Below are 15,389 nucleotides of genomic sequence, written 5' to 3'. Positions count from 1 at the left end.
GGAGTCCGCACCCCACACTCATTCTGGTCCAGTGGAGAGGGATGCTAAACACAACCCAATCCTGCTTCTTCTACCCACAGAATAAACTGAGGCACGCTGCACTGACTTGTCCCAGACAAGCACCCACGGGGTCAGAGCAGAGACAGGACTGGTACCCTGACCTATAGCTGCCACTGGGGCCCCCTGGCCCGGCCCAAGCCATTCGGATCCAGCAAGGACTTACAGGGCGCTTCTCACATGCCAGACCTCAGCTGGTGCTTCCAGGAGCTTCATCTCATCTGATCTCAACAACACCCCTTGTGATAGAGGATTCTATCCACTTTACACTGCTTTTACACTGGGGAAAACTGAGGCTGGAGGAGGACCGGCCCTGTCCGAAGCCACACGGTGTCCAAATCAGGAAGTAGAATTCTAACCGAGTTGTTTGGGGATCTTTGCATAAACCCTCACCTCCCCCACCCGCGGCTCCTGTTCCCTTGAAAAAGTCCTCATCCACACTGGCGTGTGCAAGTCCTTCACTCCCGCCCCCTGCCTTTCTCCCAGAGTTCTGGGGACACGCTGCCAACGCGGGAAGAAGCAGGGCGGGAGAGGGGGGAGCAGGATGGAGAAAGGGGGGAGTAGGGGGTCGCGAAGGAGACGAGGAAGCCGCAGGTACCCACTCACCGGCCACGTCGAACTCCACCTCCAGCACGACCTTGTGGGCCAGCGCCGCGTCCCGCAACAGCTGGTTGGCCTCCTCCATCGTCCCGTCCTCGGTGGCGATGCCGTTGATGGCCAGGACGCGGTCCCCTACCTGCAGCAGCCCACACCTGAACCGGAGAGAGAAGCGGCCCCTTTGGAAGCCAGGGTCTTGCAGAGCCGGAGCAGGGCCAGGCCCCGCCCACATCCCGGGCGGGGCGGGGGCGGGGGCGGGGCGGGGCGGGGCGGGGCGGGGCTGAAGCGTTCCGCCCCGCCCCGCGCCAGCTGCAGCTCCTCAGGCCGTTTATCTGGACACTGGCTCTAAGGGATGCCCTCGCTGGACCTCAGTTTCCCTGTCCCGTGGGGATGATGCCATGCCTCAGGAGATGTATATACAGGACTCGGGCTTCAGACCACACTGGGGTTCGTGTCATGGGTCACTCCCAAGCTGTGTGGCCCTGGGCAGGTGAATCAGCTTCTCTGAGCCTCAGACCCCTCGTCTACAAAACGGGGCCGGCAACGGGGTGGACCGTGATGGTTGGTGAGATGCACCTGTGCAGCCAGGCTAAACATGTGACTGGACGTCCCCAGCTGTCCACCCCCCGAGTCGGAGAGTGGCAGGCCCACGGGGAGGGGGCAGAAGGCTCACCTCTCCGCCGGGCTGTCAGGCTCAATAAAACGCACGAGGGGTGGGGAGGACAGGGTCTCGGTGGCGAAGATGCCGCCCTGGAGCTGCAGGCCGAAGCCGCTGAGAGGGTCTCCGCAGAGCACGACCTCCGTGGTCTCCGAGTGCACAATCTGGCCGCCTGGCCCCACCGTGCTGGAGGTCAGCGACACTGCGGGGCAGGCGGGCACAGCGCTCAGGGCACTGTCCCTGGGGGAACTTCTTGCCAGAGCCCACCCACCCTCGGCGGGACCACCTGGAGTCGGAGAGGGCCCGTGAGTGGGAGGCCCGACCCGACCCGGGGCGGGGCCAAGTCGCGGCCCATTCTGAACCTTGGGGTCATGGGTTCCACCCGGCAGAGCTGCGCCCAGGATCCAGGAAGGCAGCTCCTGGAACGCCATGTTATAAAACAGACTCTGAGGGTCCATGATGTGACGTCCTGTGATGTTGAGTGATGTTATGCCGCGCTCAGTCGCTAAGGCGTGTCCTACTCCTTGCAACTCCATGGGCTGTAGCCCGCCAGGCTCCTCTGTCCATGGGATTTCCCAGGCAACAATACTGGAATGGGTTGCCATGCCCTTCTCCAGGGGATCTTCCCGACCCAGGGACCAAACCCCTGTCTCCTGTCTTAGCAGGTGGATTCTTTACCACTGAGCTACCACGGAAGCCCTGTGTGATGTTATCCTTCAATTTATTTTATTATTGTATCATATATCAAATGTCACATTATATTACTGTTAGATGCGATAGTATATATTATGCCATTTTTGGCAACAGCTTTATTGAGATATAGTTCAGCTTCCACAGCATTCACCCACAGAGTGTACAATTCAATGGGTTTTAGTAAATATATTGATTATTTAGTATATCCAAGTTGTACAACCATCCCCTTAATTAATTTTAGAACATTTTCAATCCCTCAAAGAAGCCCTGTTTCCATTAGTCGCTCAAATCCTCCCCTCTCTCCCAGCCCTAAGCATACTTTCTATGTCTAATATTTGCGTGTTCTGGACATTTCATATCAACAGAATCATACTATAAATGGTCATTTGTATGTGGTTTCTTTCACTTAGCATGTTTTCAGGGTTCATTTATGTAGCATAGATCAAAATGTCCTCCTTGAGGCTAATAACCCACTGTATGATGATACCACATTTTTTAAAATTCATCCATCAATGGACATCTGGGTTATTCCCACCTTTTGAATATTATGAATGACACTGTATAAATATTCATAAATATGTTTTGGGGTGAATATGATATATGTTTTCATTTCTCCTGGGTATTTACTTAAGAGTAGAATTTCTGTGTCATATGATAACTCCATGTTTAACTATTTAATATGTTATTTAACATATTTTATCTTCCACATATAAATATTTATATTATTAATATGGATATTGGATATCATTTATTAAATAAAACTTATATGTCATTCTATTAGTTATACCATTGTGTCTTTATATATTATTTTCTTATATTATTATATATCACACATTATAATATGTGTAACATACTTTATTGTTGGATATATTGTGTTATTATATTTCTACTCATCTTTTTTTTCATGATTACATCACCAATGATAAAAATGGTATCTGGAACATTGGAAGTATTCAAAATTTTTTATTTAACTAATTAATCATTATCATCAAGGTAAGGGGGTCCCAAAAGTCTCCAGGCTCCACAAGCTCCTGCCTGTGAAACATATTTCTGAATCTTCTCACCTACATACCCGCTGCTTCAGTGGGTGACAATGGTGGTTGGTAAAGTTGTATTTTATCTATCACCTGACTCTGAATTGTTTCTCTTTTCGCCTTGGCTGCCAGGAAGCTCATAACCATGTTTAGTGCCTTTCAGCGCCAAACTGACTTATATTTCTCTCTTCCCTCACCTGGTTCAATCCTAAATGGCCCAGTTTGACCCTCCATTCTTCCTGGAGGCCTCTGCAGTTCACATGGAAGAAGGCTGGGAACACTCTCTACGTCAACAAAGGAAAGATTCTTCCCAGACAAGATTTCAAAATTCAGGGCCCTGGACTTCCCTGGCGGTCCAATGGCTAAGACTCAGCACTCTCAATGCAAGGGGCCTGGGTTTGATCCCTGGTCAGGGAACTAGATCCCGCATGGTGCAACTAAGACCTGGGGCAGCCACATAAATAAATATTAAAGGAAAAAATCCTGGGCAATCATGACTGTTTGCTACTTCCACATGTCTCCTGCATTATCATTCATTACTACTCATTTTTAAAAATACTTAAGGGACTTCCCTGGTGGTCCAGTGGTTAAGAGTCTGCCTTGTGATGCAAGGGACATGGGTTCAATCCCTGGTCAGGGAGCTAAGACCCCACATGTTGCAGAGCAACCGGGTCTGTGCGCCACACCTGCTGAGCCCACCCACCACAATGAGAGAGGGGATCTGTGTGCCACAGCAAAAGGTCCCACGTGCTGAAGCTAAGGCCCAACGCAGCCACATAAATAAAAACTAGACAACTTTTTATAATTTTTAAATAAAAAACACTTAAATACCCTCATTTCAAAAGGAACTACATATAGTGATTACAAGTAAAGAGAAATGTCTATAAGCAAAACTTGAGTAGAAATATTTACCTAATAAAAGTAAAAATTACTATATGCTGGATGGCTAGGTTCAGGCCTGCTGTGTTCCTGTCTTAGGGAAAGTTAACAAATGTCAGAAAGGTGGTAAGGACAAAGTAACACCACACCCTGGAATGGATCAGAGGGTTGAAGGAGAGAAAAATGAAAGGGAGCTACTCTGAGACCTTCGCACAAATCTGAAAATGGCAGCCTTTCCTCAAGACACTTGGCCACCACCTGCTGGGAATTTTTCATAATAAAGGCTTCCCTTGTGGCTCAGCTGGTAAAGAATCTGCCTACAATGCGCCTGCAGTGTGGGAGACCTGGGTTCAATCCCTGGGTTGGGAAGATCCCCTGGAGAAGGGAAAGGCTACCCACTCCAGGATTCAGGCCTGGAGAATTCCATGGATTGTATATGTATAGTCCATGGGGTGGCAAAGAGTCAGACACAGCTGAGCACCTCCTGGGAATTTTTCATAATAAAAATACAAGGCAGAGTGTACAAAGTCACTGTCACCCCTCAGGAGAGCCCTTGTGCAGTGCACAACCTGCCCAACCATCCGCAGCAACCTGGTGTACCACATACGCTATGTAATGCCACCTCCCCACCCCTGGCCCTGCCCCGAATACCCCACACTTTGGCAAATCTCTCTTTCAGGCACAGCGGGAGCCCAGAAGGGAAAGAAGAGACCACGGCTTACATGAACTCTTGTGTTCCCTTCTCCGCGGCCGCCTCCGCCCCATTGTGGTCCGGGGGCTCATGGGCTGGGATCCACGAGGGAGGGTACTGGGGTTGGTGCAGGAAAAGGCGTGGTTCACAGTCGGCGAGGAGAAGGGAGATGAGGACAAGGCTGGGGAGATGAGAGCACAGACCATGAGCCCAGCAGAGCCCTCCACCCCGCCCCAGGGAGACACAGGGATGCCTCCCCTGTCCCCCCACCCCCATGCTCGCTGTGTGACCTCAGGCCCGTCTCTCCCTCTCTGGGCCTCAAAGCTTACAAGCTTTTCAGAGACCTGGTGAAACCCAGACAGGGGCCCCTCACTTCTCACAGTCTCAGTTCCCTTCCCTATAAAACAGGCTCCAGCCCCTCCCCAGGGACAGAGGAGAGTGGCTGCGGGGAGGGCACTTTACAGCGGCTCTGGTCCTGGCCGGCAGGGGTGGCCCAGGTGGGCGTCCTGCAGTGGCCGGGCCGGGGGCTGTGGCAGGAGGGCACACAGGGGTCCCAGCGATGCGGCTGCTCGCTCCTTTGCACCTTCACTGCGGCGGAGGAAGAGGAGAGACAGGCGTTAGGGGCTGGGCGGGTCTGGACCTCCACGCCCTGGAGGATGAGCTCCGTCTGCCCAGCGAGGGGAGGAGAGCAGGAACAGAAGGTCTGGAGTTTCCCAAGCCAGGCCGGGCATTCAAGACTTTGCCCACATGTCCCGGACACCCACTGTGTGCCAGGCCCTGTGCTCAGGGCTCAACCATGCAGCAGCCCGAGAGGCAGGGATCTGAGAGGGAAAGCTGGACCAGACCGAGGCCCACAGCTGGGAGGGCTGGAGCAGCAGGATGTGGACTAAGTCACTGGCTCTGGAGCCCACAAACTGGCAGTTGGCTCCACAGAGTGCAGCTGGCAGACAGTGACCAGCTGGAGCAACTCCAGAGACTGAGGTCACGCTGTAGCGTGGGCAGCCTCGGCCTGGGGCTGGGCAAGCAGGGCACCAGGGCCGGGTATCTGCCCCACACTGGGCTTTCGGGGGCCACCTGGGTCTCTGCTGGATTGGCCCAGGCTTGCAAGGACCCGCATCGCAGTCTAAGGCTGTCCCCCTCAACCTTTCACGGGCCGCGGCTTCAGTCAACTCTTGACTCCAGCTAAGCATCTGCTTCCCTGGGGAGCCCACGGACCCTGCCTCTCTCACCTCCCCGACCCGGTCCTCCTCCCCATAGCCCCACAGCCCGTTCTGGTTCTTCCTTCTGCTGCAGGACTTTGGCAGGGGGATGTCCAGCCTGGGACAGCATGCTCTTGGATGGACGGACGAGGTCCCTGTGATCTCAGTCCATTAATTCCGCCTCCCCGTGCGGCGTTCCCACCGCCAGCCAGGGGCTGGGCCGACTCTGGAGCCAGGAGCCGAGTCCAATCCCGGCTCCGTCACTGACCAGCTGCAGGACTGGGACAAGCCCCTTAGCCCCGCCCTGTGCCTCACTGTTGTAACTGTCAAACGGGACAAGGCGGCTACCTCCTAGGGAAGCTGGGAGGATAGAAGGAGTTAACACATGGGCTTGGCAGACATTTATTTAGGGAGAGCCAAGGGGACTGTCGGCAGCCAAGTGTCATCAGAAGGACCTGCACTGCACGGACCCTCAGAGCCCCCATACCAACCTTGTAGATATGTCACAGGGGCGTACCCAGATGACCCCTGGGAAGCCCCAGCAGCATGGCCGGGGGTGGGAGAACAGGCACCGGGACATCTGAGGGACTCACAGGGGCGGCTCTAGGCCCTCCTGACTGCTTGGCTGCCTCCTCTGGACCTGCTGAGGGCCCTGAGGTGAGCCCAAGGGTCCAAATTCTGAATAGCACAGGGCACAGAAGGACGATCCCCCCACTTGTTCTAGCCCTCATACTTCTATTAATGCGACCAGTGATGGAACTAGCTTTGGGGGTATCCACGCCAGCAAACTGTCAGGTCAGAAAGTGTGAAAGTGTTAGTTGCTCAATCCTGTCTGACACTTTGTGACCCCATGGATAGTAGCCCACCAGGCTCCTCCATCCATGGGGTTTTCCAGGCAAGAATACTGGAGTGGGCTGCCATTTAAACACCCAGGTTATTGACCTGCCCTACCTCCCCACCCTTAGCTGCTGCACTTGACACTTTGAGCATCCCTGTGGGACTGGACATTTGCTCTGCTAAATGCTAGCCTGCCCGTTAGCCTGCAGATTTGAGCCCTGAGGTCTGCAGGGGACTCACCTGCCTCTGAGGGCTTGAGGGGCCGCCGACTCTGGGGCGCAGGCAGGATCTCCAGCCGCACTTTCTCCGACACGCTGGCCAGGAGCTTGGTGGCTTCAAGCAGCGAGCAGTGCTCGGTGCTGGTACCATCGATGGATAGGATGTGGTCTCCGGCATGCAGGGCCCCGCTCCTGGCCGGGTCGGGGAGCACAGGGAAAAGGGTACAGCCACACAGCTCTAGATGACTCTCCCCCTGCACAACTCCCAACACACCACGGCAGCTCCCAGCAGATGCCCCACCTGTCCACCACACTGGCAGGCTTGATGCGGTCGATGGTGATGACTGGCTTGTTCCGGTGGGAGCCGGTGGTGAGCGAGATCCCCAAGGCTGACCCTGGTGTCTTGGTGATTTCTACTATCAAGGGCCCCGAAGCGTTGGCCACTGTGTCTGGTACGTGGAAGGAAAGAGGAGTTTGAGATGCAAATAAATATTCAGCACCTTCCTCCGTCTCAGCTTAATCCTCACTGCCAGGGAGGGATCACTGCATCCACTTTACAGACAAGAAAACTGAGGCGCCTGGAGGCAAAGCCCTCGTCCAAGTACACGCGGCCATTCAGAGGCAGAGGAGGGGCAGGAATTCAGGTTTCAGAGAGGCTGAGCCCAAGGCTTTGCCGAATAGTACTAATTTGCTCACATATATTGAGAGCCTGGGCTTCCCAGGTGACGCTAGTGGTAAAGAACCCACCTGCCAATGCAGGAGACATAAAGAGATGCAGGTTTGATCCCTGGGTCAGGAAGATCCCCTGGAGGAGGGCATGGCAACCCACTCCAGTATTCTTGCCTGGAGCATCCCATGGACAGAGGAGCCTGACGGACTACAGTCCATGGAGTCACAAAAAGTTGGACATGATGGCAGCGACTTAGCACTCAAGCATCAAGAGCCTACCGTATGTCTGAACTGTGGGGTTTCACTACGAGCCTTCCCCATCTTAGAAAACAGCACCCCACGTACCCACCCAGTGGCTGGAAAACAAAACCCAGCTCTTTCTACCCCCATCCCCACCCACGTGTCGAAACCTCAGCACAGCAGGCCAGCGGACCTTCGTCGTCTTTCCCAGATCTAACTCCTCTCTACTCCCCCGCTCAGCCCCTGGTCCAGCCACCCTCACTTTTCACTCACCCGCACGGCCGCAGGTTACGGGTCATCCCCCGGCCTTCCCCATCTCGCTCCCTGATTTTTTTTTTTTTTTTTGCACACTTATCATTCTCTGATACACTCTGTATGTGACTTATCCCATCCAGGGTCCATTTCTCCCCACCAGAATGTCAGCCCCATGGGAACAGAGATACCTCATCTGTGTTGTTCTCAGATGGATCCCCGGCACCTGGCAGAGCGTGTACCACCCAGAGGGGCCCAGAGAGGCTGCGACCAGGCCAGGGTCACAGCCCTTGCAGGGATGGGGGTGTGTGCCCCCTACTCCGTGCCCTCCACCCCGAGCCCTCAGGCCCCCAACTCACCCGGGATGGCCACGTCGTACTCCACCTGGAACAGTGCCTCGTGGCTGCACTGCCGCAGCGTGGCCAGGGCCGTGGCGTGGCTGGCCCCCTGCAGCGGGATCCCGTCAACGCTGAGCAGCCTGTCCCCCACCTTCAAGGAGCCCTCCCTGCGGGGAAGGGCCGGGTCACGCCGCCTCGTCCAGCGAGTGAGAGGACAGAGTGAGGGCAGGGAGCGGAGGAAGGAGCCGGGGCAGAACGGATGCGGGAGGGCACGCGGAAGAAGCCAAAGAACTGATGGAGGTCAGGTCAGCGACGACACCCCCCCGCCCCAATTCCATCAGGTCAGTTCAGTCGCTCAGTCATGTCCAACTCTTTGCGACCCCATGGACTTCAGCACGCCAGGCCTCCCTGTCCATCACCAACTCCCGGAGTTCACCCAAACTCATGTCCATTGAGTCGGTGATGCCATCCAACCATCTCATCCTCTGTCGTCCCCTTCTCCTCCCACCTTCGGTCTTTCCCAGCACCATCTAGTGCTTAATAAATTCACAGTCCCAGGTCAGCCCTCCTGCGTCTGAGCTGGAGATGCCCTTTGAGGTCACCTCCAGGGCCTCACCGGGGTCCCAGCCCTCCAGGGCCGCCCAGCACCAGGGGCGGGCCGGCTGGAGGCTTGGAGCTGCCTGCACACAGGTCCCCCGCCCAGGGCCCCCTCCCTGGGTCTCAGCAGTGACTCTGGCCTGGTGACGAACGTGCCTGGGAAGGAATTCAGCTGGGTCCCAGGGGAGGGGCCTGAAGGGGTTCGCCTCGGCCTGGGTCGTATCCCAGCTCTGGAATGCCTGCCCCAACAGGTGGCCAAGGCTATTCTGGGTGGTTCTATGAATAGCTCGTCACAGGCCCCAAGGACGGGTTTAGATTTCTGACAAGGCCATTCCAGGCTTTTCTTAAAATGGCCAGGAATCGCCCTTTGGGAGGTCAGGGGGTTAGGAGCTGAAAGCTGGGTGTGTTCCTCCCTCACCTTCTCCTCCTGGAGCTTCTGAGCAGGCCCTGGGCAGGGCCAGCCGGCAGTGCAGCCTGGACTGGGGAGGCTGTGTCACTGAGGGCCACAGTGACGCCCACCACCAAGCCCCACATCCCTCGCATCACCTCTGCGGGGCTTCACTACTGGGCCCATTCCACAGATGGGAAAATGAAGGCCAGGGAAGGGGAACACCACACCGAAGCTCTCCACCCCCGAGACAGCAGGATCTTGGGGAAGAAAGAGCTCGGGGCCCCCCTCGTTTGGGATTTAGGGCTGGCTCCACCGACAAGCCGCCAAGTGACGCTGGGGGGGGGTGTCCCCCGTCTGGACTTCAGTTTGACCCTTGGAGACCCTGCCCGATGTCCCCCCGCCCCGCCTCCGTCCCCGGGGAGCTGGGTGAGGGCGGTGCAGGCCGAGGCTGCAGGCTCCCCCCAGCTCAGGCTCACCTGTCGGCAGGGCCGCCGGGCCGCACGTAGGTCAGGACAAGCGGGCGGGACTTGTGCCCGTCTTCATGGGCACCTCCTGGACAGAATTTGACAAGACGGCAGTCATCCACCGCCCGCTCCCTGGTGCCCGGAGGCCCCGACCCAGACCTTAAGCAGGCTTCCTTCACCACCTCAGCTCCAGGACTCTGTCCCTGCTATTCCCTGCCCCTCCTACGAGACATGGACCTGGAATCCCACCCAGAGGTGGGATGGAAAGTAGGGAACAGAACCAAAGTCCTCTCTTGTTAAACAGCTTGCTTCCTCTCCTGCGATCTCATCCGATTTCCCTTTTTTCCCTGGTTGCTAGGCAGCTCCGAACTTCACTTTCTGTTACAAATTTTCCCTTTCACGTCCTCAACCCTGCACACTTTATTGCTTGGCCAAGTTTTCCATTTAATATTTGATTTAATGATCCTGGGTTCTTAAAGGTCAGAAAGAAGATTATATAAATATAAATATATTTATATAAACATATAAATATGCTGCTGCTGCTAAGTCACTTCAGTCGTGTCCGACTCTGTGCGACCCCATAGACGGCAGCCCACCAGGCTCCCCCGTCCCTGGGATTCTCCAGGCAAGAACACTGGAGTGGGTTGCCATTTCCTTCTCCAATGCATGGAAGTGAAAAATGAAAGTGAAGTCGCTCAGTCGTGTCCGACTCTTTGTGACCCCTTGGACTGCACCCTACCAGGATCCTCCGTCCATGGGACTTTCCAGGCAAGAGTACTGGAGTGGGTTGCCATTGCCTTCTCCGAAACATATAAATATAAATACAAATAAATATATAAATATAAACATATTATTTTATATATAATTATATAAATACAAGCTATATTTAAAATATAAGTTATATTAGATAAATATAATATAGATATATATTACATATATATTAATTATATATTTACAAACATATTTAAATTTAATTTATATATTCATATATAATTATAAAGTATAAATATTTTCATAAATATAAACAAATAAATTTATTTAAGTATAAATATAAATTTCTTTAAACATAAATATATATTTATTTAAATATAAATGTGAATTTATTTCAACAAATATGTTTACATAAATATGTGCTTATTTATCTAAATTTAAATGTGTTTATTTAAATTTAAATATATGTTTATTTATCTAAATTTAAATATAAATATATTATAATTCATCAGAGCAAAGCAAACACATAGAATTGGCGTCAGCCTTCCCGTCCCTTGACCACAAAGGTGACTCTTACACTGACCTCTGAGGACAAAGCCAAAGCTGTTGCCCTCCTTGTAGAGGGAGACATCCACTGTCTTTGAAACGATCCCTGGGTTGTTCTCAGGGGCTGGGGAGAAGTGGAGACCCTGCTGAGTCCTTCGGTCGCGTCCCCAAGCTGGCAGCTGTCCCCAGGGTTCGGTCCAGGACAGGTGGGTGGCCAGCCACAGACACTGCAGGAAAGGCCAACTCCCCCCACCCCGCTGGACAGGCAGGACAGGTGAGGCCTGGAGGCACCGTCCTCCCGGAAGCCCACTCAGGCCTCCACTTAGGGAGGGGAGCGGGCGGGCCCGGGCTCTCACGGAGACAGCGGCAGAACTCCAGCTTGAGTTGGCTGGCAGTCTGAGGCCCGAGCTCAATTCCAGAAAGTTGGTCTGACTTCAAGACTTGAGACCAACTCTGGAAATTCAGAGCTGCGCTAAAACACCCCAGGCCACTGTACGGTATGGGAAGAGCAGGGACCGATGTGCTCAGCGGCATTCCTAAAACCTTCCCCCCAGGGGAGAAGCATCTGGAAACGAAGGACGCACGACGATAAGGGACCTGCCACCTCCTGGGGACAGCGCACTGCATTTGCAGGCGGAGCCCCGGGAACGGCCTAGCTGTTGGTGGCCAGCCTCTAGGTCCTGCCCACCCGAGGGGGCATGGCCCCACCGCCCCCCCACCTAGGTGCTGGCGAGGAGGCAGCCGTGTCCACCCACGACCAAGGCCGGGGAGGAGGTCCCCGGCCCAAGGGCACCCACCGGGCGGGGGCAGCTCAAACTCCACCTCCAGCACCACACGCTCGCCCACGTTCTTGAGCAGGGTGATGATCTCATCGTGGCGGAGCCTGGTCAAGTGGATCCCGTTGACTGACCGGATGTAGTCGCCCACGTTCAGCAGGTCACTCCTGGGAGAGAGGAGGCCAGAGCACGCGCCGGGTAACAGACGCTGGCGTTCATATCCTCCCGCCCACGGAAGCCTGGTGGTCTCTGCGGCCCCATTTTACAGGTGCGGAAACTGAGGCTCAGAGAGGGCAGGCCGGGTCCAGGGTCACTGGGTGGGTGAGTAGGAGAGTGCGGATTCTACCCTAGATCCGGGGGACGCCCAGGGCTGGCCTTCTCCCCACCACCCCCCCACCCCCGCCCCACCGATGCTGGTCTGCCTGCTTTCCCCCCTGCGGGGTGTCACCCTCACAGTTAGAGCTCTACAGAGTGGCCGCGCCTGCTATCCCTTAAAGCTCTTCCTGGGCCCAGAAGGGCAGTAACACAGAGGCTAACTCCCAGGTTTCATGGACCTGAATCCGCCTGCAATGCAGAGACCCCAGTTTGATTCCTGGGTCAGGAAGATCCGCTGGAAAAGGGATAGGCTACCCACTCCAGTATTCTTGGGCTTGCCTTGTGACTCAGCAGGTGAAGAATCCTCCTGCAATGTGGGAGACCTGGCTTTGATCCCTGGGTTGGGAAGATTCCCTGGAGAAGGGAAAGGCTACCCATTCCAGTATTCTGGCCTGGAGAATGCCATGGACAGAGGAGCTGCAGTCCGTGGGGTCGCACAGAGTCAGACACACAAGAGGAGGAGGATGTCTAGGGAAGGGGCCTTCTGGGCAGAGGGTTCTGCTTGTGGGAAGGCTCTCCGTGAGCGGTGAGCCTGGGGCGCTGTGGTCGGGTTGGCTCCGGAGCAAAGGGAACGAAGCGGCCTCCAGCCCTTCCTCCACAGACACCCAGCTGTCACTGCTCTGCCGAGGCCCCAGGCCCCCCTCCCCTCCGCCCGGCCCCCTTCCTGCCCGCGCCCCCACCCCAATCCCAGGCTTCTCACCTGGCCGCAAGTCCCCCAGGCCTCAGGTTGGAGACCCTGGGCTTCCCGTCCTTGTCGGTGCCCCCCGAGATGGTCAGGCCCAGCGTGCTGCCCTCCTTCTTGGTCAGCTCCACCGTGGTGACCCCTCGGAACTCCTCTGCCAACAGAGAGGGGGTGAGCGGGCAGCGTGCGGCAAATTCTGAGCCCCTGGCTCCAGGACAAATAAAACGGACGCTGGGTAAGCCGCGCATGGCTGTGTGATGCTGGTGAAATTGTCTCCTTTTTACGCATCAGAGAGGCCAAGGGACTAGTCTAAGGTCACAGAGCCACCTCATCGGAAAAGACCCTGATGCTGGGAAAGATTGAAGGCAGGAGGAGAAGGGGACGACAGAGGATGAGATGGTTGGATGGCATCACCGACTCAATGGACAAGAGTTTGAGCAAACTCCGGGCGGTGGTGAAGGACAGGGGACCCTGGTGGTACAGTCCAGGGGGCAGCAAAGAGTCAGACACGACTGATGTGGTCTGACCCCCGCCCGGAGCTCTCTGTGCCTCCGGAGAGAAAGGGGAAGCAGGGGGCAGTTTACCTGGGATGCTCTGCCGGCGGCACGCCAGGGCCCCGTCAGCCCCTCCGGCGTCCTTGCCTCCTTTGGTGTAAGGCCCATTGTCTGCAGGCGGCAAACAGAGGGAAGGCCCTGAGCTGCACTGCCATTTCCACCAGGCAAACCCCTCCTGCCTGGGCACGCGTCCGCTTCGTGGATGCGGCCCCTGAGGGGTTCCTTCCTCCCCCCAGCCCCGCCTGGGACGCACTGGGGGAGCCTCATGGCTTCTCCCCGCAAGGGCAACGCTATCTCTTCTCTCAAGTAACACGCTTTGGGGCGCCCCCCACAGTCTGGGCGGTTCTCTGCCACGCAGCGATTCGCCATCTCTACAGCCATCATTCCACGTGCAGAGAAGGAAGCTGAGGCTCAGATAGGGACGACTCGTGCCCACGGTCACACAGCCCTCGGCCAAGGCAGCTTCTGCAAAAAGCCAGGAGACGCCTGGCTGCGTTGTCCACCCCACCCCGTGCTCCAGGCTCCCTGGACCAGGTTCTTTTTTTTTCACATTCCCTCTCCAAGTCCCTTCTCAGTCCTGGACAGAGCTGGGTCAGGTCAACTGGCAAACCCTCACGCGGGGTGGCTCTCCCATGCCGCCCCTGGGGCCACCCCCCACCTCCAGGCACATGTACACTCCCCAGGCTTTTGCTAAAGAACCCGCCTGCCAGCGCAGGAGACACAAGAGACACAGGTTCGATCCCGGGGTCAGGAAGATCCCCTGGGGAAGGGAATGGCAACCCACTCCAGTATCCTTGCCTAGAGAACCCCATGGACAGAGGAGCCTCGCGGGCTATAAGCACCATGTTTAGCAGCATCCCTGCCCTCCAGCCACTAGAGGGCAGCAGCGCTCCACGCCATCATCACAACCAAAAATGACTAGACACCCCGACGTCCCCGAGGCGAGCAATCCTGTCTCCCGACCCCCACTCCGCCCCTCGTTGAGAATCAAAGGTTTAGATCAGGGGTGGAGCTCAGGCTGGGCCACGGTCAAGTTCAGCCTGGGGTCAGGGCTCAACCCAGGACTAAGCAAGCCTGAGAACCTTCACCATCTGCAGCCCTAACCATTGAGAAACGGTTTCTCCAGACCGGGGACAGGCTTCCTTGGCTTTGCCAGAAGGTGGGAAGTCTAACAAATCAAACCGCAGTTAAGCCCAGAGTCGTTTCCAGGGCCCCTGGAGTCAGCCCCCAGCAGCTTTGCTCACCACCCCAGGCCCCGTGTTCACATTCGCAGCCACAGATTCAGGCAACACCCCATTAAGTATAATGCCTCCTATTACGGCTCCCTCATTCACACTTCATTTAGATTCAACAAGACGTTTCTGAGCTAATCAAATTAAAAACACCGGGTTCTATCAACTGCGAGACGGTGAACATCTCTGATATTTCAATGTGGGCAATTCTGGAATTAAAACGTCTTGTTCCGTGCAAATTAGATTCCGCCACTGGAAAATCCTTCTCTCCTGGGCTACCCAGGGAAGACCTGAGGTAAGCTTGCTTCCCAGGGGGTGCTCGTGGTAAAGAACTCGCCTGCCTAATGCAGGAGACTTAGGAGACGCGGGTTCGATTCCTGGGAGGAGGGCAGGGCAACCCACTCGTCTTCTTGCCTGTAGAATCCCATGGACAGAGGAGCCTGGGGCTACAGTCCCTGGAGTCGCAAAGAGTCAGACACCACTGAGCGACAAACGCTTTCACTTTGCATCAAGCTTGCTGGCTCCAAGTTTGGGAGCCCGGAGACAGGGGAAGGGGGAGAAGGTCTAAGGACAAGAAAGCAGAGAGTCAAGTTTGCCAAATTCAGAGCCGTAGAACCTCAAAGAGGGCAGAGGAACAGCAATGGGTTCAGGCTGACTCTGAGGCAGATGCTGCTGAAGCAGAGGCTCCGTTTCCTGGGG

At 55.6% G+C, this 15,389-nt stretch overlaps 1 protein-coding gene across 3 annotated transcripts in view; it reads right to left on the bottom strand.

The window, feature by feature from the left end:
* The window catches only part of GRIP2 (glutamate receptor interacting protein 2), a 58,573-nt gene that overhangs the window by 20,831 nt on the left and 22,353 nt on the right, over window positions 1–15,389 (bottom strand). For 2 of the 3 annotated variants that reach the window (XM_061128934.1, XM_061128935.1), the window contains exons 2-13: window positions 13,489–13,569; window positions 12,923–13,058; window positions 11,869–12,014; window positions 11,109–11,195; window positions 9,827–9,902; window positions 8,384–8,529; window positions 7,165–7,312; window positions 6,886–7,055; window positions 5,072–5,197; window positions 4,641–4,790; window positions 1,328–1,514; window positions 664–809 (exon numbers count right to left, since the gene is read on the bottom strand). In XM_061128934.1, coding sequence (XP_060984917.1) covers window positions 664–809; window positions 1,328–1,514; window positions 4,641–4,790; window positions 5,072–5,197; window positions 6,886–7,055; window positions 7,165–7,312; window positions 8,384–8,529; window positions 9,827–9,902; window positions 11,109–11,195; window positions 11,869–12,014; window positions 12,923–13,058; window positions 13,489–13,569 — 1,599 coding nt within the window. The remainder of the gene's footprint in view (window positions 1–663; window positions 810–1,327; window positions 1,515–4,640; window positions 4,791–5,071; window positions 5,198–6,885; window positions 7,056–7,164; window positions 7,313–8,383; window positions 8,530–9,826; window positions 9,903–11,108; window positions 11,196–11,868; window positions 12,015–12,922; window positions 13,059–13,488; window positions 13,570–15,389) is intronic. The other variant, XM_061128936.1, reaches the window with a different exon arrangement.

The sequence above is a fragment of the Dama dama genome, chromosome 24 (genome assembly GCF_033118175.1).
Source record: "Dama dama isolate Ldn47 chromosome 24, ASM3311817v1, whole genome shotgun sequence".
Lineage (NCBI taxonomy): Eukaryota > Metazoa > Chordata > Mammalia > Artiodactyla > Cervidae > Dama > Dama dama.
The sequence above is the reverse complement of the archived record's forward strand: the minus strand, read 5'-3'. Positions and strand labels throughout refer to the sequence as shown.